This window comes from Dendropsophus ebraccatus, chromosome 12 (genome assembly GCF_027789765.1).
Source record: "Dendropsophus ebraccatus isolate aDenEbr1 chromosome 12, aDenEbr1.pat, whole genome shotgun sequence".
Classification (NCBI taxonomy): Eukaryota; Metazoa; Chordata; class Amphibia; order Anura; family Hylidae; genus Dendropsophus; species Dendropsophus ebraccatus.
This window is the reverse complement of record NC_091465.1, coordinates 44,567,623-44,594,849: the sequence shown is the minus strand read 5'-3', so window position 1 is coordinate 44,594,849 and position 27,227 is coordinate 44,567,623. Positions and strand designations below refer to the sequence as shown.

Below are 27,227 nucleotides of genomic sequence, written 5' to 3'. Positions count from 1 at the left end.
CCAGGATTAGGTAAGGCTATATCCTCTATGTAGCCTAAAATGCAAACTAAGGGGGACTGTTCAAGGTGAACAGAATAGACTTTGTGAATAATTGAGGCCACCTCCTGCCAATACCTCGTTAATTTTGGGCACCGCCAGAACATGTGCAGGATCCCTCCCTCATCTCTCCGGCACCTAGGACATAGGGCATCGGGACGAAGTCCCACTCTAAATAAGAACTCCGGGGTTCTGTAGACACGGTGTAATAGATACAAGTGGGACAGTCGGTGCTGCTCCCCCACGGACAACCGGGGCGTCATCTCCAAGATTTCCCTCCACAACTCATCCTCTAGGGGACCCAAGTCGGCCTCCCACTTCTCCTTTATGTTTAACGGATGTTTTTCTAAAAACTTGTCGTGCAAGTGGATATATAGTAAGGAAATGAGACCAGATGTGGAAGTAGAATCACCCACTATATGAATAGGCGGAATAATTACCCGTTCCCGGGACAAAATGTCCCCCTCACTATCACGCGCATGGCGTAACTGGAGGTATTTGTAAAAATGTGTCCTAGGGATGGGGAATTCTTCACACAGCCGCTGGAAACTTTTTAGCTGACCATTGACATATAGCTGCTCCACTCGTCTAAGGCCAAGTGCCCGCCATGGTGTAAACCCTTCCAAGAAAAATAACTCGCTCAACCAGGGGGTATCCCATATAGAGGTGTATGCAGAGCATCTGGACAACCCATACATGTCTCTAACCTTCCACCAGACTCTATGATAAAGCTGAAGTGTAGGGAGGCCTGCTGCAGCCGTTGAGAAACGTTTAGCCTCCAGGACCTCAAATAACTGCCCCGTACCAAAGTGAGCTTGTAATAATTGGAAAGTAGGGTCCATTAACGCATCTGTCTCCCACCCCCTAAGATGTTGGAGCTGAGAGGCTAAGAAATAGATCATGGCGTTAGGCACCGCCAGCCCCCATGCTGTCTTAGCTCTCTGCAAGGTTTCTAGCTTTATACGAGGGCGCTGGGAACCCCAGATAAGGTCTCTGAATAAACTGTGTATTTTATGAAAGTAACGGAGAGGAATCCATATCGGGGAATTATGCAGTACATATAATAGTTGGGGCATCCATACCATTTTTATCAAATTAGAGCGTCCCACCACTGATAAAGGGAGCTTACGCCACACCCCCATTTTGGCCTGAAATTTGGAAAGAATCGGTGTGAGATTCAATCGCTCATAGGCTTTAATATCCTTGGAGATAACAATGCCAAGGTATTTGAATTCCGTGACAATCTTGAGAGGAAAGGGGAGGACAGGCATGTGTGCCACATCAACATCCAGTGGCAGCAGCACCGTCTTGTCCCAACCAATACACAATCCCGAAAATCTGCCAAAGTCATCAATAAGCGTGATAGCCGTAGCCAGAGATGCTTCAGTGTCATTTAGATATAACAATAAGTCATCTGCGTACAAGGCTATTTTCTCCTCTTGGGGACCCCTCTTAAAACCACACACACCCGGGTGGCAACGTATCAGGGATGCCAACGGCTCTATGGCTAATGCAAAAAGCAGCGTACCCCGCTGCAAATCAAATCTGGCAGACAGGCCACCATTTATTTTCACACGCGCGCAGGGTGAGGAATATAGCAGCCGGATCCAAGAAATAAAGTGTGGCCCGAACCCAATTTTGTCCAGCACTGCCCATAGGAAGGCCCACTCAACACTGTCAAAAGCTTTGACAGCGTCGAGTGAACACACCGCCCTCCCCCCCGAATCCTCCGAAGGCAACTGGAGATTAACATACAACCGTCTATTATTCATGGCAGTGGACCTGGCTGGAATGAAGCCTGTTTGGTTGGGATGAACTAGAGCATTCATGTAGAGGGAGAGTCTGTTGGCTATGGCCTTGGCCACTATCTTGATATCCGTAGATAACAGAGAGATGGGTCTATAGGAGCCCGGCAAGGTTACATCTCTCCCCGGCTTGGGTAGAACTACAATTATTGCTTCCCTCATGGACTCCGGAAGGGAGCCTGATTCCACAGAGGCCTTCCATACCTCCAACAGTTTGGGTAACAGCACTTCTCCCACCTTTTTAAATAATTCTCCCGGCAACCCATCCATCCCCGGTGCCCTGTTGTTGGTGATAGAGGAGGCCGTAGCCTCTAGCTCTTCTAATGTCAGTGGGGTCTCCAATGTTTCCCGTACATCAGCAGTTAGGACCGGGAGGGGGATAGAAGACAGGAAATCCCTGATATGATTGGGAGTGGCCTCCAATTTGGAGCTATAAAGATTGGAATAATAAGAATAAAAAACTTGTAAAATGTCAGGGGTAGAGGTCACCAGGGCTCCCTCATTATTCCGTATGTGGGTGAGGAAGGTCGAACTTTTTTGAGCACTCGTGATGACCGATAAGAGATGCCCAGTACGTTCGCCTTCTACAAAAAACATATGCTTAGCAAAGTTTCTCTTATGGGCAGCGGATTCAAGGTCAAAATCTGTAAGTACCTGTTGGGCGTCTCTAAGTCTAGCTGAGGTAACAGCAGAAGTACCTGCAATGTGATTCTCCTCCGCCTGTAGAAGGGAGTCCTGGAGAGCAGCCTCTTGCTCGCTTAGTTCGGGTAATAGTTTGTATAAAATATCCTCTTAAATACGCCTTCATGGCATCCCACTCAATCTGCGGAGTGGCAGTACCAGAATTGTGGTTAAAGAATTCTTCTGCTGCCATTTGAATACCAGGCGTCTCGATAATAGAAAGCCAATGCGGATTAAGGCGCCAGGACCGCACTGTGGGTCGCCACACCCCAGGGTGTTCCAGGAGGAGGCTCAGGGGGGAATGGTCAGAGAGTGACCGCGGCAAATATTCTACCTCTATCACCAAGGACAGCGTCCGGGCATCCCCAAGGGCAAGGTCTATGCGAGACAGGCTAGTGTGTGGCCGAGTAACATGAGTAGGCGCGCACACCCGGATGCCGTGCCCTCCAAAGATCAAAGAGAGCTACCTAGGGTAAGAGCGCACCCAATGGGGTCAGGCGCGCAGTAGAGGTCGATGCCACCACAGACATCCTATGAAGGGTGCCATTCACAACAGAATTGAAATCACCTATGAGGAGCAGTGAGGCATCCGGGTGTGACGCAGCAAAACTCAAAATTGTTTTTAAGACTGAGCCATTGTATGGTGGAGGTATGTAGAGTGAACACAATACCCACTTAGTAGCATAAATGGAGCAACACAAACAAACTAACTGTCCGTGAGGGTCTGCATGAACCTTTAGACAAACAAACGGTATATTTTTATGGACCAGTATGCTCACCCCCCGGGAATACTGTGAATAGTAAGAATGATAGCTCCAGCCTATCCACGACCTGTGTAACAAATGAGCTGTGTCTTTAGTAAGGTGGGTCTCCTGCAGACACAAGATGAGGGGGTGGAAAGTACGTAATTTATCAAACAGTGCGTAACGCTTATCAGCCTCACCCAGACCTCTTATGTTCCAGGAGACCACTCTAATGCCATTCGCCATAGGGGAACAGAAAGAAATACATTTGTAAATATGGACATATCAATGCACAGTACATAGTACAATGAAAAATATCGGAGGGCAGAGAGTACATGCATAATGTGTGGGAGTTGCCAAGAAATACAGGGCCTGATAGACCCAGCAACTAGAAAAAGAACAAATAGAAAAAAGAAAAACAGAAAAAAGAACAAAGAACAAAAACAGGAACAATTGCCCACTACGTGTGGACAGTGGGGGCCACCAGTTCTCCACACTACCGAGTGTAGGTGAAAAGCTCGCATCTTCTTTGGGCCACCCCGCTTCAATCAGGATACAAGGTGCAACTGCGGGCTTAGGACAAAAGGCACCAAAAGGAATTATGTACTCTCCACAGCAGAGGGAGAGAACTTCCACACGCCATGGAGGAAAACAAAGGGACGTGGAATACATCAGAGGTTGGCCCCTTGCCAAATCTGCTGCTGGTGGGCTTCAAGCCAGCGGTCAGCATCTCGTGGCTCAGTGAAGAAATGCGTGTCTCCCATAGCGACAACTCGTAATTTGGCCGGGTACAGCATGGCATAGGGAACATGAAGTTGGCGTAGCCTGCGTTTAATTTCTGTAAAGCGTGCCCGCTTCTTTTGAATTTCGGCTGAATAATCCGGATAGAAGGAAATGCGACAACCATTGTAGGTAATATCAGGGTTTTGGCGTGCAGCCTGCAGGATAGCATCTCTGTCTTTGTAATGTAGCAGTTTCGCCAGAACCGAGCGCGGCTGGGCCCCAGGTGGCAGCGGGCGGGCAGGGACTCGGTGGGCTCTTTCTATAGCATACAAAGGTGACAGCGTCCCCTCTCCCATAGCATCCTTAATCCAGGATTCAAAGAAACGGGTGGGATTAGGGCCTTCTGCTTTTTCTGGGAAGCCCACAATGCGCACATTGTTGCGCCTCAGTCTATTTTCCAGATCATCTGCTTTGAGGAGGAGAGCAGAAATTTGCTGATCATGTCTGCGAGTATCCCTAGCAACAGGGCCTAGCTTATCCTCCAGATCACTGATTCTGCCCTCAGCAGCAGCCATTCTCTCATTGACTTTTTGCACATTTTGGCGCATAAAGGACAGCTCTTCCTGAATAGAGCCTACTTGCTGTTGTAGGGAGGCAATGGCCATGTTACCTTTCATTACTGCTCGAAATACCTCCCTCATTGTGGGCTCAGGCATGTCGTCCTCCTCCTCCTCTTCCCTGTGGACCTGGGCCTCATGGCTTTGCTGCCTCATAATGGCGGGCCCCAGTGAGGAAGGATCGGGCAGGATTGCGTCTGGGGAACGCGGGCTCCGGCTCTGGCTGATGCCTGGGCTGCCCTCCTGCTCCCCCGGCAAGTCCCCAACACACACCGCTAACCTGCCTGCAGCTTGCTGTATGGGCGCCCCGCCGGACCGCAGCACAGTGGAGCCGGCGCCATCTTGGAGGCCTCTGTGGGATGGCGCCGCCGTGTCTCTGGGCTCCCGGGTGCTCTTTTTAGATGTCCCGCCGGTCATATCTGATCCCCGTCGTGTCCTCTGTCCTCCGGTCTGTGGGGTGTGTGGGTGCCGCCGTCCTCCAACCCGCAGGAGCATGTATGAGACGGTAGTGTGCGGGAGCTCACGCGGCGTGCGTCTTACTCCATCCCCGGTCAGGCTCCGCCCCCCGGGTTAAAGGTCCTTACTGTGGCGGACCTGTTGTAGACCCGGCTTTGAGCCCTTTGAGCAGCCTCCATGTGCTCCTTTACAATGGGCATAATGGCCGCCATCCTGTCCTGCATACCAGCAATGTGGTCTATAATACTTTTGTGGGGGGTGGGTTCCTGCTCCCAAGTCTCCTTTGCAATATCCAAAAGGCCTCTGGGATGTCTGCCATAGATCAACTCAAAGGGAAAAAACCCAGTAGAGGCCTGTGGTACCTCCCGAATGGCAAACATTAAATAGGGTAACATTACATCCCAGTCCCTCCCATCCTTGTCCACCACCTTTTTCAGCATACTCTTCAAGGTTTTACTAAACCTTTCTATTAGTCCATCTGTCTGAGGATGGTATACAGACGTGCGTAGCTGTTTTATGTTGAAGAGTTTACACAGTTCCCTGGTGACTTTGGACATGAAAGGGGTACCCTGATCCGTAAGGATTTCCTTGGGTAGTCCCACTCGGCAAAACATGGCAAATAGCTCCTTGGCTATAAGCTTTGCCGATGTGTGCCGCAGTGGGATGGCCTCAGGATAACGGGTAGCATAGTCCATTACTACCAGTATATGCTGGTGCCCTCGAGCAGACCTAACCAATGGACCTACCAAGTCCATGGCGATCCTTTCAAATGGGACCTCGATGATGGGTAGAGGTACCAGCTGATTTCGAAAATGTCCCATGGGTGCATGTAATTGACATTCGGGGCACGACTCACAGTAATGTTTAACCTCACCGTATACCCCTGGCCAATAGAATTGCTGCAAGATGTGATCCAGCGTTTTTGTGGTCCCTAGGTGTCCACCAAGCACATGTTTATGAGCCAACAACTTATTAACTCGGTATAGTAGGTCTTGGTCAACCATAAAGTGGGGAAATATTTGATTAGCATTGGCAGGCTGTGGCAACCCATTCACTACCACAACATTTTCCCTGGCCCGGACCAGTGTGGGGTCTTGGAGCTGTGCGGTGCCAAAGTTGTCACGGGATACCTCCAAATCCGACAACTGTGGCCCGGTCACTGACTCCTCAGTCTCACCTGCCATTACCTCTAGGGGAAATACAAAATTAACATTATTTTCTTCACAGGTCACCCCTACGGCAGGTACCCCAGAGTCTGGGTCATTGGGCTCAGGGTCTAGGTCTTGTCCTTTCTGTTTGGGGCGTACTCTAGGCGGTGGGCTCCCCAACCTTTGATTTCTCCGCCACAGAGTCCAGAACAAGGGGAAGTCCCGTCCCAAAATAAGGTCATGGGGCAAGTTCATGACAACCCCTACCTCATGTTGTCTCTCTCCACAGGAGGTCTGGATGGCTACAGCCACGGTGGGATAGACTTTTACATCTCCATGAATACACAGGACCCCTACTGTGTGGCCCGTTACAGACCCAGGGTCGATATGGGACCCATTAATTAGTGTCACCCGACTTCCAGAGTCCAGCAGGGCCAGGACCTGGTGCCCTGCTACCGTCACCTGGCATAGGTGGCACTCATCGACAGAGCCTGGAATGGCAGCGTAAAAACCGGGGCTGCATAAAGGGACACCCTCCGTGCAGAGCTGCAGTCCATAGGCTCAGTTACGTGGGGGCAATTGGCTGCAATATGGCCAGGCTCCTGGCAGGACCAACAGATGGGAGCCTCCCCCCTCCTCCTCCCCTGGGGTATCTCTCGGACATAGGGATTTGATCTTGCCCGGAACTAGCAGATACCATGGGCCTTTGGGGCTTGGGGTTGGCCGGGGACTGAGAGGCCTTCTTCATCAGAGCTTGGGTAGCCCAGTACCTCTCCACCATCCCCACCAGAGCATTAGCATCAGTTGAGTCCCCATGCCCCACCCACTGCTGTATCTCCCTCGGCAAGGCCCTCAGAAAGCGGTCCAAGACAACTTTCACCACCATCTGGGTCGGGGTTGATGTCTCCGGCTGAAGCCACTTGCGGATGAGGTGGTGCATCTGGGCCCTGGGTGGGAACGCCTCTTGGTACCTCCAGCTATGGACTCTTTGAGCCCGAAGGTGTAGATCAACTCCTAAGCGGGCTAAGATCTCTGCTTTCACCGTGGCATAATCCCGGGCTTCCTGCTCGCTTAGGTCAAAGTAGGCCTGCTGTGGCTCTGCGATGAGGAAGGGTGCCAACACCTCAGTCCAGTATTGCTGCGGCAGCCTTTCGCGGGTGGCCAATCTTTCGAAGCCCATCAGGAATGCCTCTATGTCATCCTCGGACGTCATCTTTGTCATGGCTTTCCGGACTTCCCTCCTGGCGTCATGTTCCGGCATCGCTGCACCCAGCTTTTTTTGTGCAGCCGCTAGTGCTGTCATCTGCTGTCCTAGCAGTCTGTTAGTTTCTTGCTGCTGTAAGTTGGACTGAACCAGCTGCTTAATCAGCTCCTCCATGGTTGTGGCTTTTTGCTTCAGCGCTGTTGAAAGCCAGGACATGCAACAAGTGTATGCTTCACTGCACCATGCCCGCTCCGAGCCACCATATGTGGGGAATAGCTCTGGTCGATCCTAGCAGTGCAGTAAGCAGGGACACAGACAGGGTCACGTCCAATTTAAGTGTTTTTATTTCACACTTAGCGTCAAAACACAAAGCAAACCTTAACAAAGGCTTAAACACAAATAAACCCTGCTCGGCTGAGCACTTACTAGTACATAACCAATCCCTGACTATACATGGGACCAGCTATCCAGCCCCCGGGTACAAATAACAAAGTATGGTGTGGCCCATGCAATACCTTCAGTATTCCAGCAGACAGTTCTCCAGGTCTGGCCACACTCAGCACTGCAGTGAGCTTCTCTTTAAGGCCCTGATGACCCCCAGCTGAGGGTTATGGAAGCCCAGGACCAAAGCCCGGGTGGAGTGAGCGTCCCACTTCCAACCTCACTCCAGAAAAAGCAGGTCCAAGTACGTATTTTTACAATCTGTCTATGTTAGCTATGGCCAACACAGACAACCAGGCTATCAATCCTGCTTTACCTGTGTCTGGGTTAACCCATTGGTTACCAGAGACACACCCAGGGCTTACCAGACACAGTTTAACCACTTCAGTGGCAGATATCTGTGCTCCCAAACCATGCCTCTCTTGCAATATTTTACATGGTGCAAAAAGGAATCCAGCAAGGACAAACCGAAACCACAGTACTACAATGATATAATAATCTACATATATATGGGCAAGCGTCACTAAGACATAGGTATCAGCACATGCAGTGTATCCACATGGCCTCAGGGTCGCAACCGCAGACCTGCACAACCTGAGACTATCTATCCAAGGTACAGTGTCTCTTACCCATAGTGGATTCTGGCGTCCGTAACCCCTTTTTTAATCCTATTAATAATAAAATTTATATTTTTAAATGTTTAGCCTTGTTGTGTGTCAGTGGTTATTTATTAAGGCTATTATTTGGTATAGTTGTGGACAGAACTCAATGTGGTTAATTAACCCTGCTAGTCAGAGACTAATATACTGTTGTTAATGTCCATTGGAACTATTGTGTATAAACTCTCTTGCAATATGTATGCACCATAATTGTATCTACATATGCTTGATTCCAAGTTAACTTTGATTGGCAGTCGAGGTGAGAGGCACAGCTGCGGCACACTCCCCACGGCTATGTCTCACGTTTGCAGCCTGCCTTAGAAGGAAGATCAGTAACTGTTGACATATCTGATAACATGTCAAAAGTTACTCCAAATGACCATAACGCTTTAAGATTCTATTATATTTACCTACAAAAAAAGGGCCAACATTAAAACATCCTTTGCTTTATTATACAATATTAAAATACATAAAATGGATAAAAAATAAAGTGCATATGCGCTAGTTATGGCAGAACTGGAAAAGCAGATAAACCAACGTGTTTTGACCTATCACAGGTCATGGCTAACACAAGTCAAACTACATCCTCTTTAAATAGGGATACATGGTACAAACGTTCCTCTTGTATACTATTAGTAGTGTAGGATTAGATCTTTTCTGTAATTTAACCCCATTTGGGTACACAGTATCTAAAATGAACATCCTATATGTTTCTCTACTTTCCAAGTTTCATCCATGCACCCCCACAGAAAAACAGCTACTTATACCCACCTTAAATGGTCAGACACATCTAAGTAACACATTTACTGTAACAGCCAAACCAGGGTCACCCATCTTTGTTAGAAGTGAAAAGTCACAAAAACACATAATAAGGATGCAGTGTGTGACATGATACTTGTGTGTTAGTTTCTCCCGTTATGTTCACAGTATATTGCTTACTTAAGAGGATTGCATGATTGAGACAACTAGGCAAAACCGATGCATTATGTGACATTAAACATATTTTCAGAAAGTATTTCTGAAATTGTACTGTTTGAGATATAGATTTACTTATCTCCTAAGTGCCTGCATTGTCTTGATAACATGCTGCCTGTGGTTACGACCCACCAAGGCATGCTCAGTTCAACCGCAGTCTCCTTGAAGTACTGGCAGTTAGTCTCCAGTGAGCTTATGAGTGTGAGGGATTGTGAAAAGGTGTTGCACAATTGCAAGGCAATAGCGGGGTCACAGTTCAAAGAGGAAACAGGAAGTGATTCCATGGGGGAGAAAAACAGTACATGGGGTGTAAGTTGCTAAAGTTGCCTTTGTGGGCAAAAAGTCTGGACTAAAAAATGCTGCATAGTAGGTACTATGCTAAATATCAGCATGAGCTGGCGATAGAGCTGGCTCCACTTTTGGATGTGCCAGTCTAGGAAACATAGCAGCTCCCTCTCTCCTAGTTATGAGAGAAAGCCAGTGGGCACTCCTGTGTAGAGCCAGAAAAAAAAGCCAGTGTTATAAAAACCATTATTGTGTACGCTTTTGCCCTATAGTCTTTTGTTTTTTTTTTAGTAGAGAGACTTTACATAAAAAAGCCTATGACATTTATATATAGACATCAGTGCATCCTACTGATCTACAGTATAGCATAGATATAGTGTATTGTCCTTTTGTACCTGAATTTGATTTCTAATAAGCTGCTTTTAGTGTGTCCTATGTTGGTACGTTGGACTTGCGTAGATAAACCATAAACCAATAATGACAGATGTATTGTGTATATTCACCTATCTCTACTGTTAAGGTTTCAGATACATTTTCTACTGTTCACGTGAAGCAAGCCTACAACCCCATAGGGCAGTCTGAATGAGGCCTTACTATGTTAAATGTTTTTTTTTTTTCAATATAACCTCTTTTTGTACATAGTTTTAATCTGTATCCTTTTCCAAGGTGATTTGACATAATTGATAACTTCAGTTGAAATACATCTATTGCCTGGGTCTGGTACCAGCAATTTTCTGAGCATTTCTAGGGCCTCTGTGCTGAATGCTTTCCACTGATTTGGAATCTGAAAAATTTTACTGCTTTTGTGCCATTTAGTGTATTGAACAAAATTTTTGTCAGTTTGCACTGCTGAGGCCCATGGGAAATATCCTGTCAGTATACAGAAGAGCAGTACCCCAAATCCCCAAGTGTCCAGACTTCCTTGCACGTTGAGCTTATCTGCTGTTCCTAGACTGCACATCTCAGGGGCCGTATACGGCAAATTTTCAGGCATTGATTCAACAAAAGTTCCAGCTCTGCATGAGAGACCAAAGTCGGTCAGTTTCACTTTATGGCATTCTTGATCAAAGATGAGAATGTTTTCAGGCTTTACATCACGATGAACAAGGCCTTTCTTGTGCATGTACTCTAGAGCACTAGAGAGTTGGATAGCGCACCGCTTAACCGAATTTTCAGGCAATCCGATCTGAGTGGCAAAAGATTGGAGTAGGTTAGGTTAGATTATCTATGGTTGTATGAAAGCATTATATAGCAAAACCGAAAAGTAGGAATGATTCTAGACATCAGTATATTTATCCGCATCCCCTAATCGGATGTCTACTGGATTTGAATACTAAACTAGCAGAATACATAAGACGAGAGCGGGACATAGATGTACTACAACAGTTTAAGGGTACTTCACACAGGACGGATATGTGGATGCAAAGTGATCTGTAGATTAGATTTTAGTGTAACAGTTTATTCAGGATGTGCTGTCCTATGTGTTCATGAGGGGCAGCACTCCTGGCCATTCTGTATCTAGTATATGGCATTTTCCCTCTGGTATCCACCCTGCAAACTCCATCTCTTTGTCTACTTTCCCTATGATCAGCTGCAGCGTGGATGCAGACTGCTGGCTCCCATATACTAGGAACACTAGGAATGTTTTGACCATATCCAATGTGTTGAGAAAAAGACATAAATTAACTGTCAAAGACTTGGGAAGACTTAAACTTGAAGGAACGAGGCACCCATTATTCTCCAGTTCTGTCATATTCCAGAACTGCAACCTCTCCGGAGTGCCCAGAAGTACAAGGTGTTCAGTGCTCAGAGACATGGCTAAAGGTAAGGAAGCCTGAAACCTGATACCAGGACACATAAGTTGAAGTGTCAAGACTGGGCCAAGAAATATCCGATGAGATGAGTGACTAGATGGATGGGCACATGACTGGATCAGTATTGGGCACATTGCTCCACTTTGACTTAGAAGCCAGCAAGGTGGAGGTGGCGTACTGAAATGTCTTCACTCCCATATATATTGGTCAGTACGAGATGGTAGAAATAATAACTATTGTCTCTATTCCTAACTTTACGTGTCTTTCTGAGTCTGCAGTATTTTTAATATCTTGCTCCATAAAAGGCGTATAGCTCTGTTATTGGGTTTTCCCCATTCTAGACAGTTAAAAGAGTTTTTAAGTTTAAAGTTTAGAAAGTTGTAGATTCTTGGAAGATCCATGGGTCTCATCAATATCCTATCCACTGGAAAGGGTACCCGTCAGATGTGTACATGCTGATATTTTAGGTTACTAGTTTTTAAAATCTTTCCTTCTAATTTAGGCCCAATGAAAGGGTCCTAGTAGATGGACCCTAGTAGATGAGCAGTTAATGTAAAAGACTTTGTCCAGGTTCACAGGTTGATGGTGGTCTCCAGAAGCCACCACTCAGCCCGGCAAGGCTTTGAGAGTCTGCACTGCAGGTCAGCTATAGCCCCCAGCCACTAAAGAGGGCATATTGGGCATATCAGTGATTCTGTATGCTGAGCTAATCAGGGCTATGGCTTGGCATCCAGTACTGGTGCCCAGCAGTCTATTTTAAACAGGGCCATGACATTGGGTAAGTGCCTGTAATTAAAGGGGAATTCCAAGATAAAATAAATTTCTCTATCCACGGGATAGGGGAAAAGTAAGAGATCCATACCTCCTGTTGATCTCCATATCACCCACGGCTCCTTTGTTTCGAATAGATCTGTATTCATTCCTATGGAGCTGTCGAAAAGAGCCGAGCACAGCACTCTGCTCTTTCCGGTGGTTCCATCGAGAATCAATAGAGTTGTGGGTCATGTGCCGTACCCATGCCTCTATTTAAAACAAAGGAGCCGTAGGCCGATACTGAGATGGACAGGGGTACGGAAGTCGGACCCCCTGCAATCTCTTATTTGTTCCCTATCCTGTGACTAGGAGACAAGTTATTTTACCGAATGTCCTGACTCCTTTATTCTGTGTTTTGGTGTACTCTTGTTCTCCTTGCTTCTGACTTTTGGACCAGTTTAACCCCTTTCTGGCCAGTTGTGACTTTATTTGCTCTCCTGGCTTCTGACCCAGGCTAGTTGGCGCCTCTACTACCTTCCCAGGGTTTACAGGGTTTCTTTGTGACCTTTTCACTCACTCCTGTTCTCTTTTATCACACTTTGCAGATGCAACCTGTGTCCCTGGCAGCCAAGTCCATCTGGTCTTGTGGCGTGCTTAGGTGAAATTAAAAGGGGTAGCCTTAGCCGCTGCTATCTAAAGTGGTATAGAATATAGCTTCTTTCAGGTCATCTATCTGTCCTTTACCCTAACCCTTAGTGTATAATTACACCCAGGCATGTATAACTTTCTTTTTCCGAATGCCTCGGAGAGCTTTAAATCTAAGCATGGAGATACCATACATTTCAGTAGCTATTTTCAGAAGTGGCAAACCTGTTGTAAAATACATTACAAAGTACAGTAAAATGATGGGGAATATGATTTTGGAAACCATTCCATTTAAAAAAAAAAATGAAATTATTATGTAAAATTGAGAATAAAATCACTACATCCTTGTAGTGTTTAAAGTAATAATGCATTTGAAGTGTTGCTTGGCTGTTTGTGGTCACCAGCCTTTATCCTGTTTGAATGCAGAAATAAAGCGCCTTATGCAGTTATTTGCCCCCTCATATATAGTGCTATACATATTGCCCAAGTATTGTCTAATTGTTTTATTAGAGGGTTTTCTATTAGGATAAATAGGTCTAAACTGATGCAATTTGTGAACATATGCATTTTTTTTTTTTTAGTACCAATTTTTTCTGAAAATACACTGTTTGAGACACAAATTCCTAATGTGCCAGATTTGTTTTGCCCTTACAACCATCTTGGGTTCCGGTATCATCATTCATTATGATGCCATGAACACTGAAATAGGTAAATATTCGTGCTATTGTACTGACACAGACATTTTGAACTGTTTTGCAGTTTTTTTTAAACTCTTTTGCCATTTTTTTTTTTAACTGTTTTAAAGCTCATTACATAATAATGAATGATGATACTGTCCATGTATGGAACATGTGAATGTAGCCTAACACAGCATATAATAGTACCACAAATGGTATATCCATGGGGGAGAAGAACTGTACAGGAATGCAAGTTCCTTCACTTATGTATCTGTACTCCTTTACAAGCTGAGCATTGAAGTGTATGGGAATATGGGAAGATTTAGCTGTCTGTCAACCTTAAGCCAGCTGTTTTCTTGTGTATGGCTGCTTTTAGTGTTAAAGTGACACAGTTGTATTTTTTTGTTGTTGCAGAAATCAATAGTCCAGGCAATTTTAAGAAACTTTGTAATTGGGTTTATTAGGCAAATATGCCATTATCTGCATTCAAAAAGCCTTTCCCCAGGTCCCCCCTCCCCTCCTCTCTCTCCCACTCACTGCTCATTATCAGGAAATCTCAACTCTTACATCAGTCGAGCCCTGTGTAACCTATGGAGAGGGGAGGAGGGAGATTATTCGCCAGCAAAGAGCAGAGAACAAAGAATTACACAGCAGGACCTGTGTGAAAGCCGTTATTCAGAGGTCACTGCTGACTTCAGTGCTGTAAATTAACTTTGTTTTCCTGTTTTGGTGCCTCATCTGCCTCAACACCTCCCCTCTCCATAAGAGAACAATGAAGATAGGGGGGAGAGCTTCACACTGCTTTTTCATGATAAAAATGCATTTTTCGGCTAATAAACCCAATTACAACGATTCTTAAAATTGCCTGTACTATTGATTTCTGTAAAAAAATTTTTTAACATTACATAAGTAATAATCTGCTAAAAACACAATAAAATCTACTGCAGCCTAATACTTAACAAGTCAAGGTATAAGCAATTTCATATTTTTATTACATACCTGAGGCTTCATTAGAGAGAAGAGGTTATCATGTGCTAGTTCTTGGGCAAATATGTAATGTCTCTCTGTCTGGAAGGCGATTCCGAATGTGTCAATAATGCATGGATGAGTTGATAGACATAGTGAAACACAGTATTCAACCAGGAACATGTGAAGATCTGTCTTGTTCTTCTGCATAAATTTCAGAGCCATTAAATTTCCTAAAAGTGGAAACAAAATATTTCCTTGTTATTTTATAAATTTTTGTAATTCCTTTAATTAGCATAAAAAATTCTGAAAAAATATGGAATATAACTGATGAAGTCTGATTTTTAACCTGACACCACTGTCTATATGTAATTTAAATGCATGATAAAATTCTACTGCGTAAATCAATATAAATATAAAAAGAAGTAGCTAATATAAGGGTGACAGCCACAATATGTATACAACCTGTACTCCAATAAATATAGTTGCATGGGTTAATACCTTAAAAATTTCAAAAAAGTTCTCAGACACTGAAAAGAGTCACACTCATTATTACAACTATATTTCTTGCTAGGGTCCGTGCACTGTATGAGATAAATACTAGAAGCCTCCTTAGTCTTGGTAACTGTCAAGGAGAAGTGGCACAGGCATCACCTGTCATCATTGGTAGTCTCAGTCCTGGTTTTGTGGTAGTGGTTAGACTATTTTCAAAGTGTTGAAAGTAAATATATGCACAAGACCATTGGCATCTCACTCCACACACTAATGTACTGTGCTGCTCCAAGAGTGGTGACATCACCTGGTGATAGTGTTTTTGGCAGCAAACTGCAACTTCCAATGTGTTTCATAGACAGGTCTCCTCAGGGGAATTACTGCGCTGAATTGCGTGCCGTACAGCACATTAGTGTACAGGATTAGATGCTGGCGTCAGCACAGGGCTTACCCAGGCAAGGGGCCTGGTGTTCTGATGTTCGGCCCAGTCACTAGTGCAAGGTGGGTGCTGGACACCAGAACACACAGGAGACAGAGCAGGACCTGCACAGATAGAGAAAAGGGTGAAGGACCTGATCACATGACCTAAAGGTCCTCAACATTACAGTGTGGAGATCAGCCTGGCAGGGAGGAAGAGGGAGAAGACTGAGCTATAAGTGCTGTGTGTCAATGTCTGAGTGTATCAGTGTCAATAATGTGTGTTTATGTATGTTTGTGGTGTCTCAAGTGATTGTGCATAGTGGATGAATGAGGGGCCTACTGAGGCTCTGTAGCCCAAGGGCTCGCAAAAACCAGGAGCCGGCCCTAGCCACAATCTGGGGTTCTACTCCTGCTTACTTTCGGCACTTAGAAAGACTTTAATAAAGACACCTAATCCCCACCGCAAAAAAAATGATGGCCTATTCTGCAGATGTCAACTAGAGATGAGCAAAACCATATTTGTTTAGCTTTGTACAAAGCAAAGCTGATCTGCACTTGTATCCCTAAGGCTGACCGCTCCATACAAAAGGAGGATAACACCCGTGGGCCGCCTGGAAACCATGGATTCAGTCATAGCCATATCCAAAATCAATCTGGTTCGCTCATCTTTAGTGTCAATATTAAATTGGCAGGGATCTGACTTAACACCTCTACTAATCTGCTGTTGAAGGGGGCTGCAGCGCTTGTGTGAGCCCTTTAGCCTCCTCATTCCTTACATGTGTTTGGACTAGCAGATGCTGTACTCTTTCAGTGGCGGCACTAACTATTGAAGCTGTATGTCATTCTCTATGATGGACACAGCTGCAATACCTAGTACAGCTGCTACCAAAAGGTCAAGAACATGTTACCAATGAGAAGGCTTTAGAGCTCACTGTAGTGCTGCAGCCCCTTTAAACAACTTGGGTCTGAGAGTTGGATCCCATATTAATGGCCTATTCTGACGATAGGCTATCAATTTTAAAAGCAGAGATGGGAACCCCTTTTTTAGGATGGTTTTACAGATGATTTTTTTTGTTTTTTTGTACAAAAATGCTGTACCCAGATGTTCAACAATCATTGATTCTTCCATCATAAGATCAAAGGATCACATGACTTGTTAGAAAAAAAGCGAATTGAAAAAAAAACCACCACAAAAACTGCAGAATATGGGTCCAGAATTAAGTCCATTTTTATGACATTCTTTTTAAGGAAAAAAATGCTGTATAAAAAAAATGTTTAGTACAACCAATATAAGTCCTTTATTACTGCATTTTTCTTCTCTGCCTTGAGCTCAGGTAGGGTCTGTCCCCAATTAAGGGTCCAAACATAGTCCGCGAGCGACTACATATACCATTTTTTCAGTGCATACAGGTTTTTGTACAGTTTCTGTAAAGTGCTTTCTATCGCCTTATATTTTCTATACTCTAGGGAAAACCTAACTTTAAATTTATGGGTTCTGCCATGAAAAGTTCTTGTCAGCTGCTTATTTCCCCTGCAGCGGCTGCTTCAGGAGAAACGTGGCATTACAGGCAGTAATTCAAGTGAAATGTAATACAGGCGTAAATCAAGTCCACCAGAGCAGACACTGCAGCCTGTTACTGGCGGTCTATGGAAAAAAAAGCCATCTGTCCGCACATTGTAAAAAAAATGTTTCTTTTTACAACGTGTACACAGACAGACATTTTTACATAGACTTTAATGTAGCACAATATTAGATCAGAAAAACTACCATATTTTGCTGTGTATGTGAACCTAGCCTAATAGTCAAAATTACAACTGAACAATGTTTATGTACTCTCCTTAATATTAAAAATGCCTTACATCCCCATATTATAATCCCTACAACTTTTTATAACATATACAAAGTAATACACATTGTTTATTTTATTCATATGATAAAGAAAGGCATTGATTTAATGCATGTGGTTCTTTATAGTTTTTGTCTTTTTAATGTTTTTTTTTTTGTTTTTGTTTTACTTTTTAGAGATAAAATACATTCTATAATAGTTTTTCACAGTTTCCACTGTTGACCAGCAGAGGGAGCTAACAGGGATCCCCCTAGGAGGAACGCAGGACCAGAAGGTTATAGCTCAGAGGAACAGGGAGAGGACCTAGAGTCACTAAACACTGAAGGTGTAGCTGCAGAAGCATGCTTCATTAAAAAAAAAAAAAAAAAAGATTAATCCAAAGGTTCCCAAAGCTTTTAAGTGTTTCTCTATAAACAGTGTAAAATGTTACATTTATTTAATACATATATTACATTCCATACAGTTTTGCATCATAATACAAATATCTTGCTACACAGTCTCATACCTTTTGTTTGGTTTAATGCAAGCAGAACATGTCCATAAGAACCACTGCCCAGCTCTTTAACAATAACATAGTTTTCTTCTATCTTGATCATGGGAAGGTTTTGGGAAGTATGAAGGAGCATTTCATTCAGATAGTTGTCATTCCACTTTATCTCATTGAGGTTCATTTTTCTTAGGTGGTAGACACGTCTTTCAGTATTCTGGTGAAATAATATAATCAATAATTATTAAAAGTCACCCTGTCCTCATCATGAGTACTGGTGTTATTACAATAACAACAACTCTTAAAGGGATTATTCCCATTAGAGCTTAAAATGAAATGCTAGCTGGCCTTACTCAGCAAGCCCCCCTGAGAATTTTGAGCAATCATCTGTTTTTCTAGCTGCTGCCATTCCTGAGTTGCAAGTTTTATTTAAAAGCTGATCTATATCCAGTATAGGAAACTACATTTCCCATCATGCATTTCACTGATTAGTCCATTTGTGTGCTTGCCCCCTTAGCTTTCTTTCCTGCCCACTGCTGTCATTACTATTGCACAGTAAACACAGGACCAGTTTTTTTTTTAACTGATTTTGCATCACATGACCCCAGTATGTATTCCATACTAGCTGATGATGTAGCAGAGCTGACGTGTGCATGGTGTAGCTGTGCTGCATAACTACCATCTGTTTACCGGGGGTGTAGTGTAGGTTTAGATCTCTGATTGCTGACTGTAAATGAAAACATTCTAGTTCTATCCAGACCCTAAGAACATCTATAACACTTATAATATACAGAGCTGTGACACAAAGACAGGTACATATGCCTACATTCACTGAGAGCAAGCAGAGATAGAACTATAACTTTTCATATTACAGAAACCTAGGCTCAGAGACACATGTAAGTCTATGGAAGCAGCACAGGTGCATGGAGATGATGCAGATAATGTCTCTCGGGGGTCAGGTTACCAAGTCAATAGACAGCTAACCCAGCCCCCAGAGAAGCTGATGAAGGCCACGAGCCGAAACGCTGCGTCCTCTTGTTTGTACCTGTACTATGTGATACTTCAATAAAAAAAGAACACTTTGAATTGGTGAGTGCCGGGATCATCCTTTAACTATCTGCTGACCAGTTCCGACCACGAGCAATACAACGGTTGATCAGTTTTATCCCTCCCTATAAATACACAAGCTTCCTTCTGTATAAGGTTTATGCCTTACGAGATTCATAACCAGCATTGCTGCTAATCAACAGGTTAGCAATTACAATCAGTATTGATCCAAGAGAAGGAAATTCAGCACCCACAGCCTTTTTAAAGGGTTAGAAAACACATTACTTTCTAGAAAAAAAATAGCATCACCTCTGTCCTTAGGTTGTGTGTGGTCTCTTTTTTTTAACAGAGAAAAGACCAAAAATCTGCATGGACAACAGTTTGGCCATTTGTTTAATATTGATTTAAACATAAAAAATAAAAAGTAAAGCGATTAAATTGCAAAACTGCTTGCGATCACAACCCCTATTGATTTCTTAATCGTGACAGGTACACTTTAAAAAAAACTTTTGACATCTCATCAGGCATGTTAAAAGTTATTGATGGCAGAGTCTCACTGCTCAGGCCCGCGGAAATCAGGAGATATAGCCGCACGACAGCAGCACAGTCCACTCTCCGGCTGTATCTCCTGGTTGGCTAACTCTGACTCTACTGTAATGTAACTCTATGGGGCTATACTGTTGGAAATCACATACAATAAATAAGTAAAAGTATGAGATGAGTCCCAGCACATGAGCCTCATAGAACATATATCCAAGCACAGCATTCAATAGACCTCTCTAGCCATCAAGCCATCTCTTGGTGGCTTGGAAACTTTCTTTATTGGGATAACCTGTCGTGTATGAATGGAACCTTTATGGAAATGACAAGAAGCCCTATAAATACTATGGATAGCATTAGTGTGTACATTAGATAGGGCTGCGTGTTTCACTATGCGTTTCTTTGGAGCTTTCTAGGACTCCACATATTAAACTTCACATTCCAAGTAATACAGTTCTCGGTATATGCAGTTTTACAATTTGTATATAATCTTATAATACACATGGCCTGTATAATGTGGATTCTGTTAGTAACTGTTTAGCACACAGTGTAATTTGCTGCAGCCGACATTCCCCTATTTGTCAGCCAGTCTCAGAATAGCTTTCCATACCTTGTTTGGATATGTTACTTATGGTGGGCTACTGGCTTTTCTGTTTTTACAGGAAAAAGTTTCCCAGGCAATCCCTTGTTGTTTATTACCAATGGTCTTTCTAAATATGTCACCAAATATTTCTCAATAGGAGATTATGTAAGAGCAGGGAAATCTTGCTTAACTGATGCTCTTTACAAAGAAGACAGTAACATTATCGGGCACAGAGAATATGGCATTTATCCATCAAATAGGGCCAAGAATAGTAGAGAATCATCTAAGATCCCACAACTTAACAACACAAGCTAGTAACAGAGGTTTGGTCATCGACTATCAAGGTGGGGACCAACACAACGGTATTTTTCCAGGATTTTTTGGATCAAGCACATTATACAAAATAGATTCAGACATCATGGCCATATTATTCTGGGGCTGTAGATATATAGTTAAGACTGGTTATAAGGAACATGTTGCCCCTATGTAACTATCTGACTCAAACCTGGCTGCTATGTTGGCTGCAGCAAATCACACATGTGGTTACACAAGGTAAACCCAAGTTATATGGTCACAGTCCATGTTTCCTATTAGAGCGTGCATAAATTATGAAATCTCATTCCTTATATTGTATTACTTGCACATAATGTGAAGCCCAATATGTGGGAAGGCCTACAGGCAATACCACTGCTTTCATGGAAAGGGAAGACCGAGTATAAACTCAAATACAAGTAACCTTTCCAACTATATAGATCTATAACTGCAGTGATTCATCCTCGCCTAAAAGACACCCTTCTTTAACTATAAGGCTGGGTTCACACTACGTATATTTCAGTCAGTATTGCAACCAAAACCAGGAGTGGATTAAAAACACAGAAAGGATCTGTTCACACAATGGTGAAATTAAGTGGATGGCCGCCATATAACGGTAAATAACTGCCATTATTTCAATATAACGGCCGTTGTTCTAAAATAACAGCAAATATTTGCCATTAAATGGCGGCCATCCACTCAATTTCAACAGTGTGTGAACAGATCCTTTCTGTGTTTTTAATCCACTCCTGGTTTTGGTTGCAATACTGACTGAAATATACTGACTGAAATATACATATACTGACTGAAATATACGTAGTGTGAACGCAGCCTTATACTGGGCCCCCCAACATTTAACATCGTGTGACTATACTCTAACCACTCCAACAATAAGGAAGTCTAAGTGGTTGACTCCATCCTAACATCTGATGCCTTAATGCTAAAACAATAGAAACTCGCAGTATCACATTAGTTTTAAAACACAACATCAAGTTCAATTTCCAGTGGTACCTAAACACAAAAGGTACAGCGATGGGCATGCAGTTTGCATAAAATTTGCTAACCTTAATAATAGCCCCTTCAAGAAACAATACAAATAACAATTACAATTACAAAAAGCTTCATAAAACCTGTAAAAAGGTCACGAAAGCAGCAAAAATTCACAATGAAAGGCAGATGGCCATAACAAAAGAAACCTCAAAATTTCTTCAATAATATTAATGTAAAAAACATGGTCAGAGTATGTAGGACCCCTAAATATTGGTAAATGAGAGTAAATTACTGGGGATCAAGAGAAAGCTGAGTTACTGAATGGGTTCTTCAGCTCTGTATATACAAACAATCAAAAGAGGATGGAGCTGAGGTATGTGGGCTCAGTGCTGGTAACACAATATGTAATGTACTCAGGGGCTTACTGTAGATATGGTCTGTGATATATAAATTGAATGTAAGCAAAGCTCCAGGGGATGATTAATTACACCCCAGAGCTCTTAGGGAACTCAGTTCTGTAATTTCTATACTCTTGTACAAAATATATTACCACTTTATAAAGCTTTGGTGCGGCCTCATCTGGAGAATGCTGTCCAGTTTTGGAACCCAATAGAAAGGTTTCCTAGAGCTGGAAAAGGTATCAAGGTGGGCAACTATAAGGATAGATTAAAAGAATTTAATTTGTTTAGTCTGGAGATGTTTAAGGAGAGATATGATTATTTTTTTAAAATATATGAATGTTCCCTACAAGAAATAGGAGAAAAGATGTTCCAGGTAAAACCCCCTTAAAAGACAAGAGGGCACTGCCTCCACCTGGAGAAAAAAAAGGTTCAATCTCCGGAAGCGACAAGTCTTCTTTACCATGAGAACTGTGAATCTGTGGAACAGTCTACCACAGGATCTGGTCACAGCAAAAACAGTGGAGGGCTTCAAAACAGGGCTAGACAAGTTCTTAGACCAAAATAACATTAATGTGTATGTATAGAATCTACCCATCATCCATCCCCCTCCCCTTCTTCCATCCCCTCCTTCGTGGACATGTGTCTTTTTTCAACCATACTAACTATGTATATGTAACCTTAGACAACCTCATATATATAAGGTAAGGGAACCCCAAAAACTTGACTGTAGTTTACCACTTACCTTAACTACAATGACTGGAACTTTTCCTTTTCTGGCAGGTGCTCAGGTTCATCTCTGGATCTTGGCCTGTCATCCGATGGAAAAAAAATTATCACCAAACGCTAATTCAAAACAGTTCTTAGTAATGGCTTATATAACTAGCTGCAGAGAAACTGCACAAAAGCATCCAAGTTGATCACATAAAGCAATATTATCAAGAAGAAACTGAAAAAGAAGGGTTACCCAGAAAGAGTTGTTCAAGTTGTGTTCAAGAGAGCCCTCATCAGGTCACCCACAAAGAGGGGCACAAGTAAGCATGCACATTATAATAGAGTTGTGACCTTTGATCTTTACTACCAATAACACTTCACTGTCAGATCTGCCCTGAACAAACAGTGGCATGCTTCAACTATGAATTATTGGGACTTCAGCAGTTTTACCAATACCGTCACAAAGAGTTCAAACTCCCAAAAGAGAAATTTATTGGATATTTAAATTTAAAGGTGTACTCTGGAGACTAGGGATGGTGCGAACCGGCCGAGGTTCGGGTTCGTACGAACCCGAACTCTCGGCAATGATTCCCGCTGTCTGCCAGCTCTGTGGAGAGGGTGGATACAGCGGGAGGACCGCCTGGAAAACTGGGATACAGTCATAACCATAGGCTGTATCCCAGTTTTCCAGGCGGTCCTCCTGCTGTATCCAAACGCTGCACGGAGCGGCCAGACAGCGGGAATCTGATGCCGAGCGTTCGGGTTCATACTAACCCGAACCTCGGCAGGTTCGGACCATCCTTACTGGAGACTAAACAAAAATATATATTTTTTTGCTTATACAGGCAGCCTCCCCCTGTGTGCTGTATGTAAGAATATGCGGGACACTGGTGGAACAGGACCCTGCTCTGTATAGTGCTGTGCAGCATCACTAGAACAGAGCAGGGGATAGGGAACTGCAGGATTTAGAGCCCTGCAGTTCACAACACAAACTCTAGTTGCAGCAGAGGGGGCCATGTCGCCCCTTACTGCTGCCAGTCGATGGAAGTATGTTAGTAAAAAAACATACTTTTTTTTTTTAATAGTTATATTAGTATTGTACAGTAGTATACAGGAGCAGGGAATCCGGTGGTAAACAGGAGACCCTGCTCCTGTACAGTACATACATCCCATGTTGCCCTATTCCAATAGCTTACAGAATGCACATAGAGGAGCTGAGCTTCTAGTGCGGCCAGATTGCTGCAAGTACTCCTTCATTCTTTACACAGGACTGCTGCACCCATTCTTTCTTTATCCCTGATTCTTTTTTTTCCTGTGGCTGCTTGTGGTCCCCTCCCCCTCTCGTGTGCCCCTCTAACCTTTCAGACTTGTAGAGAACTGCCATGTCAGGTATATAAATAGATGTGCATGGCTTTTTGGCTTTTGAGATAGAATATATACAAGTATGAGATAACATCTGGTATGATATAAGATAAATTGGGGGGGGGGGGGGGGTGTTGGGTTAGGTCAACTAATGGTGATAGCAAAGTGTGGAATTCCCTGTCAAAGGTGGAAATCCCCGGCCTATGGGAATATTTAGTTTTAGTGGTGCCTTGGATTATGAGCATAATTCGTTCCAGGACTGTGCTTGTAATCCAAATACACTATTGAACCAAAGCAAAACTTCCCATAAGAAATCATTGAAATGCAGACAATTGGTTCCACACCCCAAAAATAATTATTTTTTTTATTCTGAATAACATGTAGAACAGATGAAACAGCTGAATATGTGATATTATAAGTTGCTGTACAGTATAGCAATCAGCATGTGGTGTATAATGTATAGTAAGGGCATAAACTTGAAAAAACATCAGCAGTAGAGATGAGCGAACCTGGAGCATGCTCGAGTGCATCCGAACCTGAACTTTCGGCATTTGATTAGCGGTGGCTGCTGAAGTTGGATAAAGCCCTAAGGCTATGTGGAAATCATGGATATAGTCATTGGCTGTATCCATGTTTTCCAGACAACCTTAGAGCTTTATCCAACTTCAGCAGCCCCAGCTAATCAAATGCTGATCGTTTGGGTCTGGATGGACTCAAACCCGAACCCGGTTCGCTCATCTCTAATCAGCAGTTTGTAGATACAGGATGGAACTGCAGATCCCCATAATGGAGAGGATGGAAAAAAACAAAGGCTGACAAAGACTGCAAGGAGCATGAAGGAATGAGCAGGACAGATATGAGCACAGTATAGCAGAGGTTACAGCTATGGAGAGATTACCTCCACAGTCCTTTCCTCGGATGCAAGCCTCAGCCTAAAGTGTATTTTCCATGATTTGGAAGGTAAGGGAGACTCCCTCGGTCAGATTACAGTGCTGTAGACCATACCCTCCCCCACTCGCTCTCCCACCCAGTACAGGGAGCTCTTAAACCAAGGTGATGTTCCTAAACCAAGTCAAAATTATGGAAAACTGTGAGCTCTTAAACCAAAATGCTCTTAATCCAAGTTACTCTTGAACCAAGGTACCACTGTAATTTAAATTTTACTACTTAAAAAAAATTTTTTTTTGAATATAGATAAAACTGCCCTATTCTGACCCTCATTTTTTGTGTTTTGATCTGCAATTTTTATTTAGACCATTTTTTTTATGCTTTTTATCAATTTGTTTTCTAAGCAACCATTAGATTGCCTACACTATTGCATTGATCAGTTAGATTGGTGCTCTGCTAGTACAGCCTGCCTGAGGAAAGTTGTATTAGCAGACTTCACCATAAGAGGCCCAGTATAGGCCTCCAGCTGACATGGTAACCAATCGACACTTCACAATCACATTGCAGGGGCACCAATTATGCACCCAACAGACAATGCTCCTGCCTTTTTACCTTTTAAATGCTCTGATTGCTATTAATTGTGGCAGTTAGCATGATGACTGATGTTTGTCATTGATAGTTGTGGGTTAAGGCCCCGTGCAAACTATGGAATCCTCACGTGCCTCCTTGAAGGCAGAATTCGGCACCGATTCCGTAGTGTGAACAGGGCCTATAGACACATCATTGCTGCAATGCCAACAGAGGACCATAGTAGTGGCTTTGGACAAAGCATAAACAGGTAAGTTAAGCATTTCATTTCAGTTTTATTCCAGTGCTGAGTCATGGTCAATTTTTTGAATAAGTTGGACAACCTTTTCAACCATAGCAAACTTAGCCCTCCGGGGATATTATATTTAACCCATTTACCACTCATGACCACTAGACACATTTGCTGACTGAGCCTTGAGGAAAAGAAACTTTTGTGAAAGTGTATGTCTCAGCATGACATTTGTAGCCCCACTTCATTCAACTAAATTGCTCAAAAAACGTAAAAATTGCCCAATTTAACATAAACCCCTCCCCTTTCTAATTAAATTTTTGGCAAGTATGTCAGCTTGCTGTACCATGGCTGCAGACAGACAGAAAAAATAAAATCGTATTTCAATTTTTGTCACTTTATTTCTTGCCTACCGTTGATACCAAATAAGAGATGCACATAAATTTTTATTGCCCATATTAAAGGGATGCGATATCTCTCGGCATACTTAGAAGCTTAAAGCTGTCCTGCTCATATGCGCTCAGATTGAAGGCAGATAGTCTATGAAGAAGAAGGGTGGCTGCACACTACTGCATATGGTCAGAACTATTTTATTCACATTTATGTGCCTTTATAGTAGTGGCCAAGTGGGAAGCTACTGCCCCTGAGCAGCCAAGCCAGGGTGGGGGAGGACTATCTGTGCATGCATGGCCACTGGACATGAACTAAAGCATGCACTGGTTTTAAAAAGGTCCAATGGATATCACAGTAAATTGAGAGCGGTCACAGCATTTTGGTAAGAATTTATCTAGGAATAGAAATTCTTTTGAAATTTGATTGATATTGTTGAAATGCAAAATTTTAGCTAAAATGCAGAATTAGATTTTGCACAAAACTACACTTTGTGACATTTTTCTTTTCAGTAGATTGCTGTACAGTAAATGCTAAGTAAACCTCTGCATAGTGGCTGTAGAATTACATTTCAAACTTACAAATCAAATATACAGTACATATATAATATACTTCTTATATACTGAAAAATATATGCAAAGTACTGTTTATATAAGCAACAATATTCTCTAGTTTACAATTAAACACATATAAAGCATTTGCATTGAGCACATATAAGTAACATTGCATACCTTAGACATGGAGAAGATGTTTGATGCTGTCCTCCTAACTTGAAAAGTTTCCTTGACCACAATGTAACAGTACTGATAGACGACTGTCAAAAAAATCCAAATTCTTCTAAGTATTTATTTCAAATGGTCAGAGACCTTTTTACCATGAGGCTGAAGTGAGGTTTAACAAAATAGTGCTAGAGGTGAATCTGCATGGGAGTCGTTTATAAACCACTTTCCAGAATGTGGTTCTAAATTTAGTCTACACCCTCCTCATACTTCTACTTGTTATTAACATCATTCAACTAGTCTGAACCAGCACCTTTGTAGCTTGCACGTTATCAACTACTTTCTGTTATCAGTCATTCTTTTAATTTGTGTTTCCATATCAATATTGTAGGACTGTGCAAAGATACTGAAATACCATTCAAATTAAAAAATATGAACAAATTTCTATAAAGATGTAAAAAAGTGTAAAGAATGTTGAAAAATTTAGAAATATATTACAAGGTCTAGAAGAATAACAAAACAAAACAAAAATAGATGCACTATAATAACATTTGTTTTTATATAAATATATCTCCTTAAAGGGGTATTCCCTT

At 42.9% G+C, this 27,227-nt stretch overlaps 2 protein-coding genes across 2 annotated transcripts in view; both read right to left on the bottom strand.

Moving 5' to 3' along the window:
- Positions 1–27,227, bottom strand: part of SHISA7 (shisa family member 7) — a 374,289-nt gene that overhangs the window by 282,923 nt on the left and 64,139 nt on the right. The gene's annotated exons all lie outside the window — the stretch shown is intronic.
- LOC138769088 (serine/threonine-protein kinase SBK1-like) lies at positions 10,048–26,827 on the bottom strand. The gene is made up of 5 exons (XM_069947295.1): positions 26,647–26,827; positions 22,490–22,555; positions 17,893–18,091; positions 14,662–14,861; positions 10,048–10,959 (listed from the first exon to the last, which is right to left on the bottom strand). The coding sequence occupies exons 3-5, from the start codon at positions 18,056–18,058 to the stop codon at positions 10,390–10,392; spliced, it is 936 nt and encodes a 311-aa protein (XP_069803396.1). The 5' UTR covers positions 18,059–18,091; positions 22,490–22,555; positions 26,647–26,827; the 3' UTR covers positions 10,048–10,389.

Excerpts from the sequence above, each read along its gene's own strand:
- LOC138769088 (XM_069947295.1), bottom strand. The coding sequence starts at position 18,058 with ATGAACCTCAATGAGATAAAGTGGAATGACAACTATCTGAATGAAATG. Across the intron at positions 14,862-17,892 it reads TGCATTAAACCAAACAAAAG|GAAATTTAATGGCTCTGAAA; the intron begins GTATGAGACTGT and ends TTCCACTTTTAG. Across the intron at positions 10,960-14,661 it reads TCTCTCTAATGAAGCCTCAG|ATCGGATTGCCTGAAAATTC; the intron begins GTATGTAATAAA and ends TTTGCCACTCAG.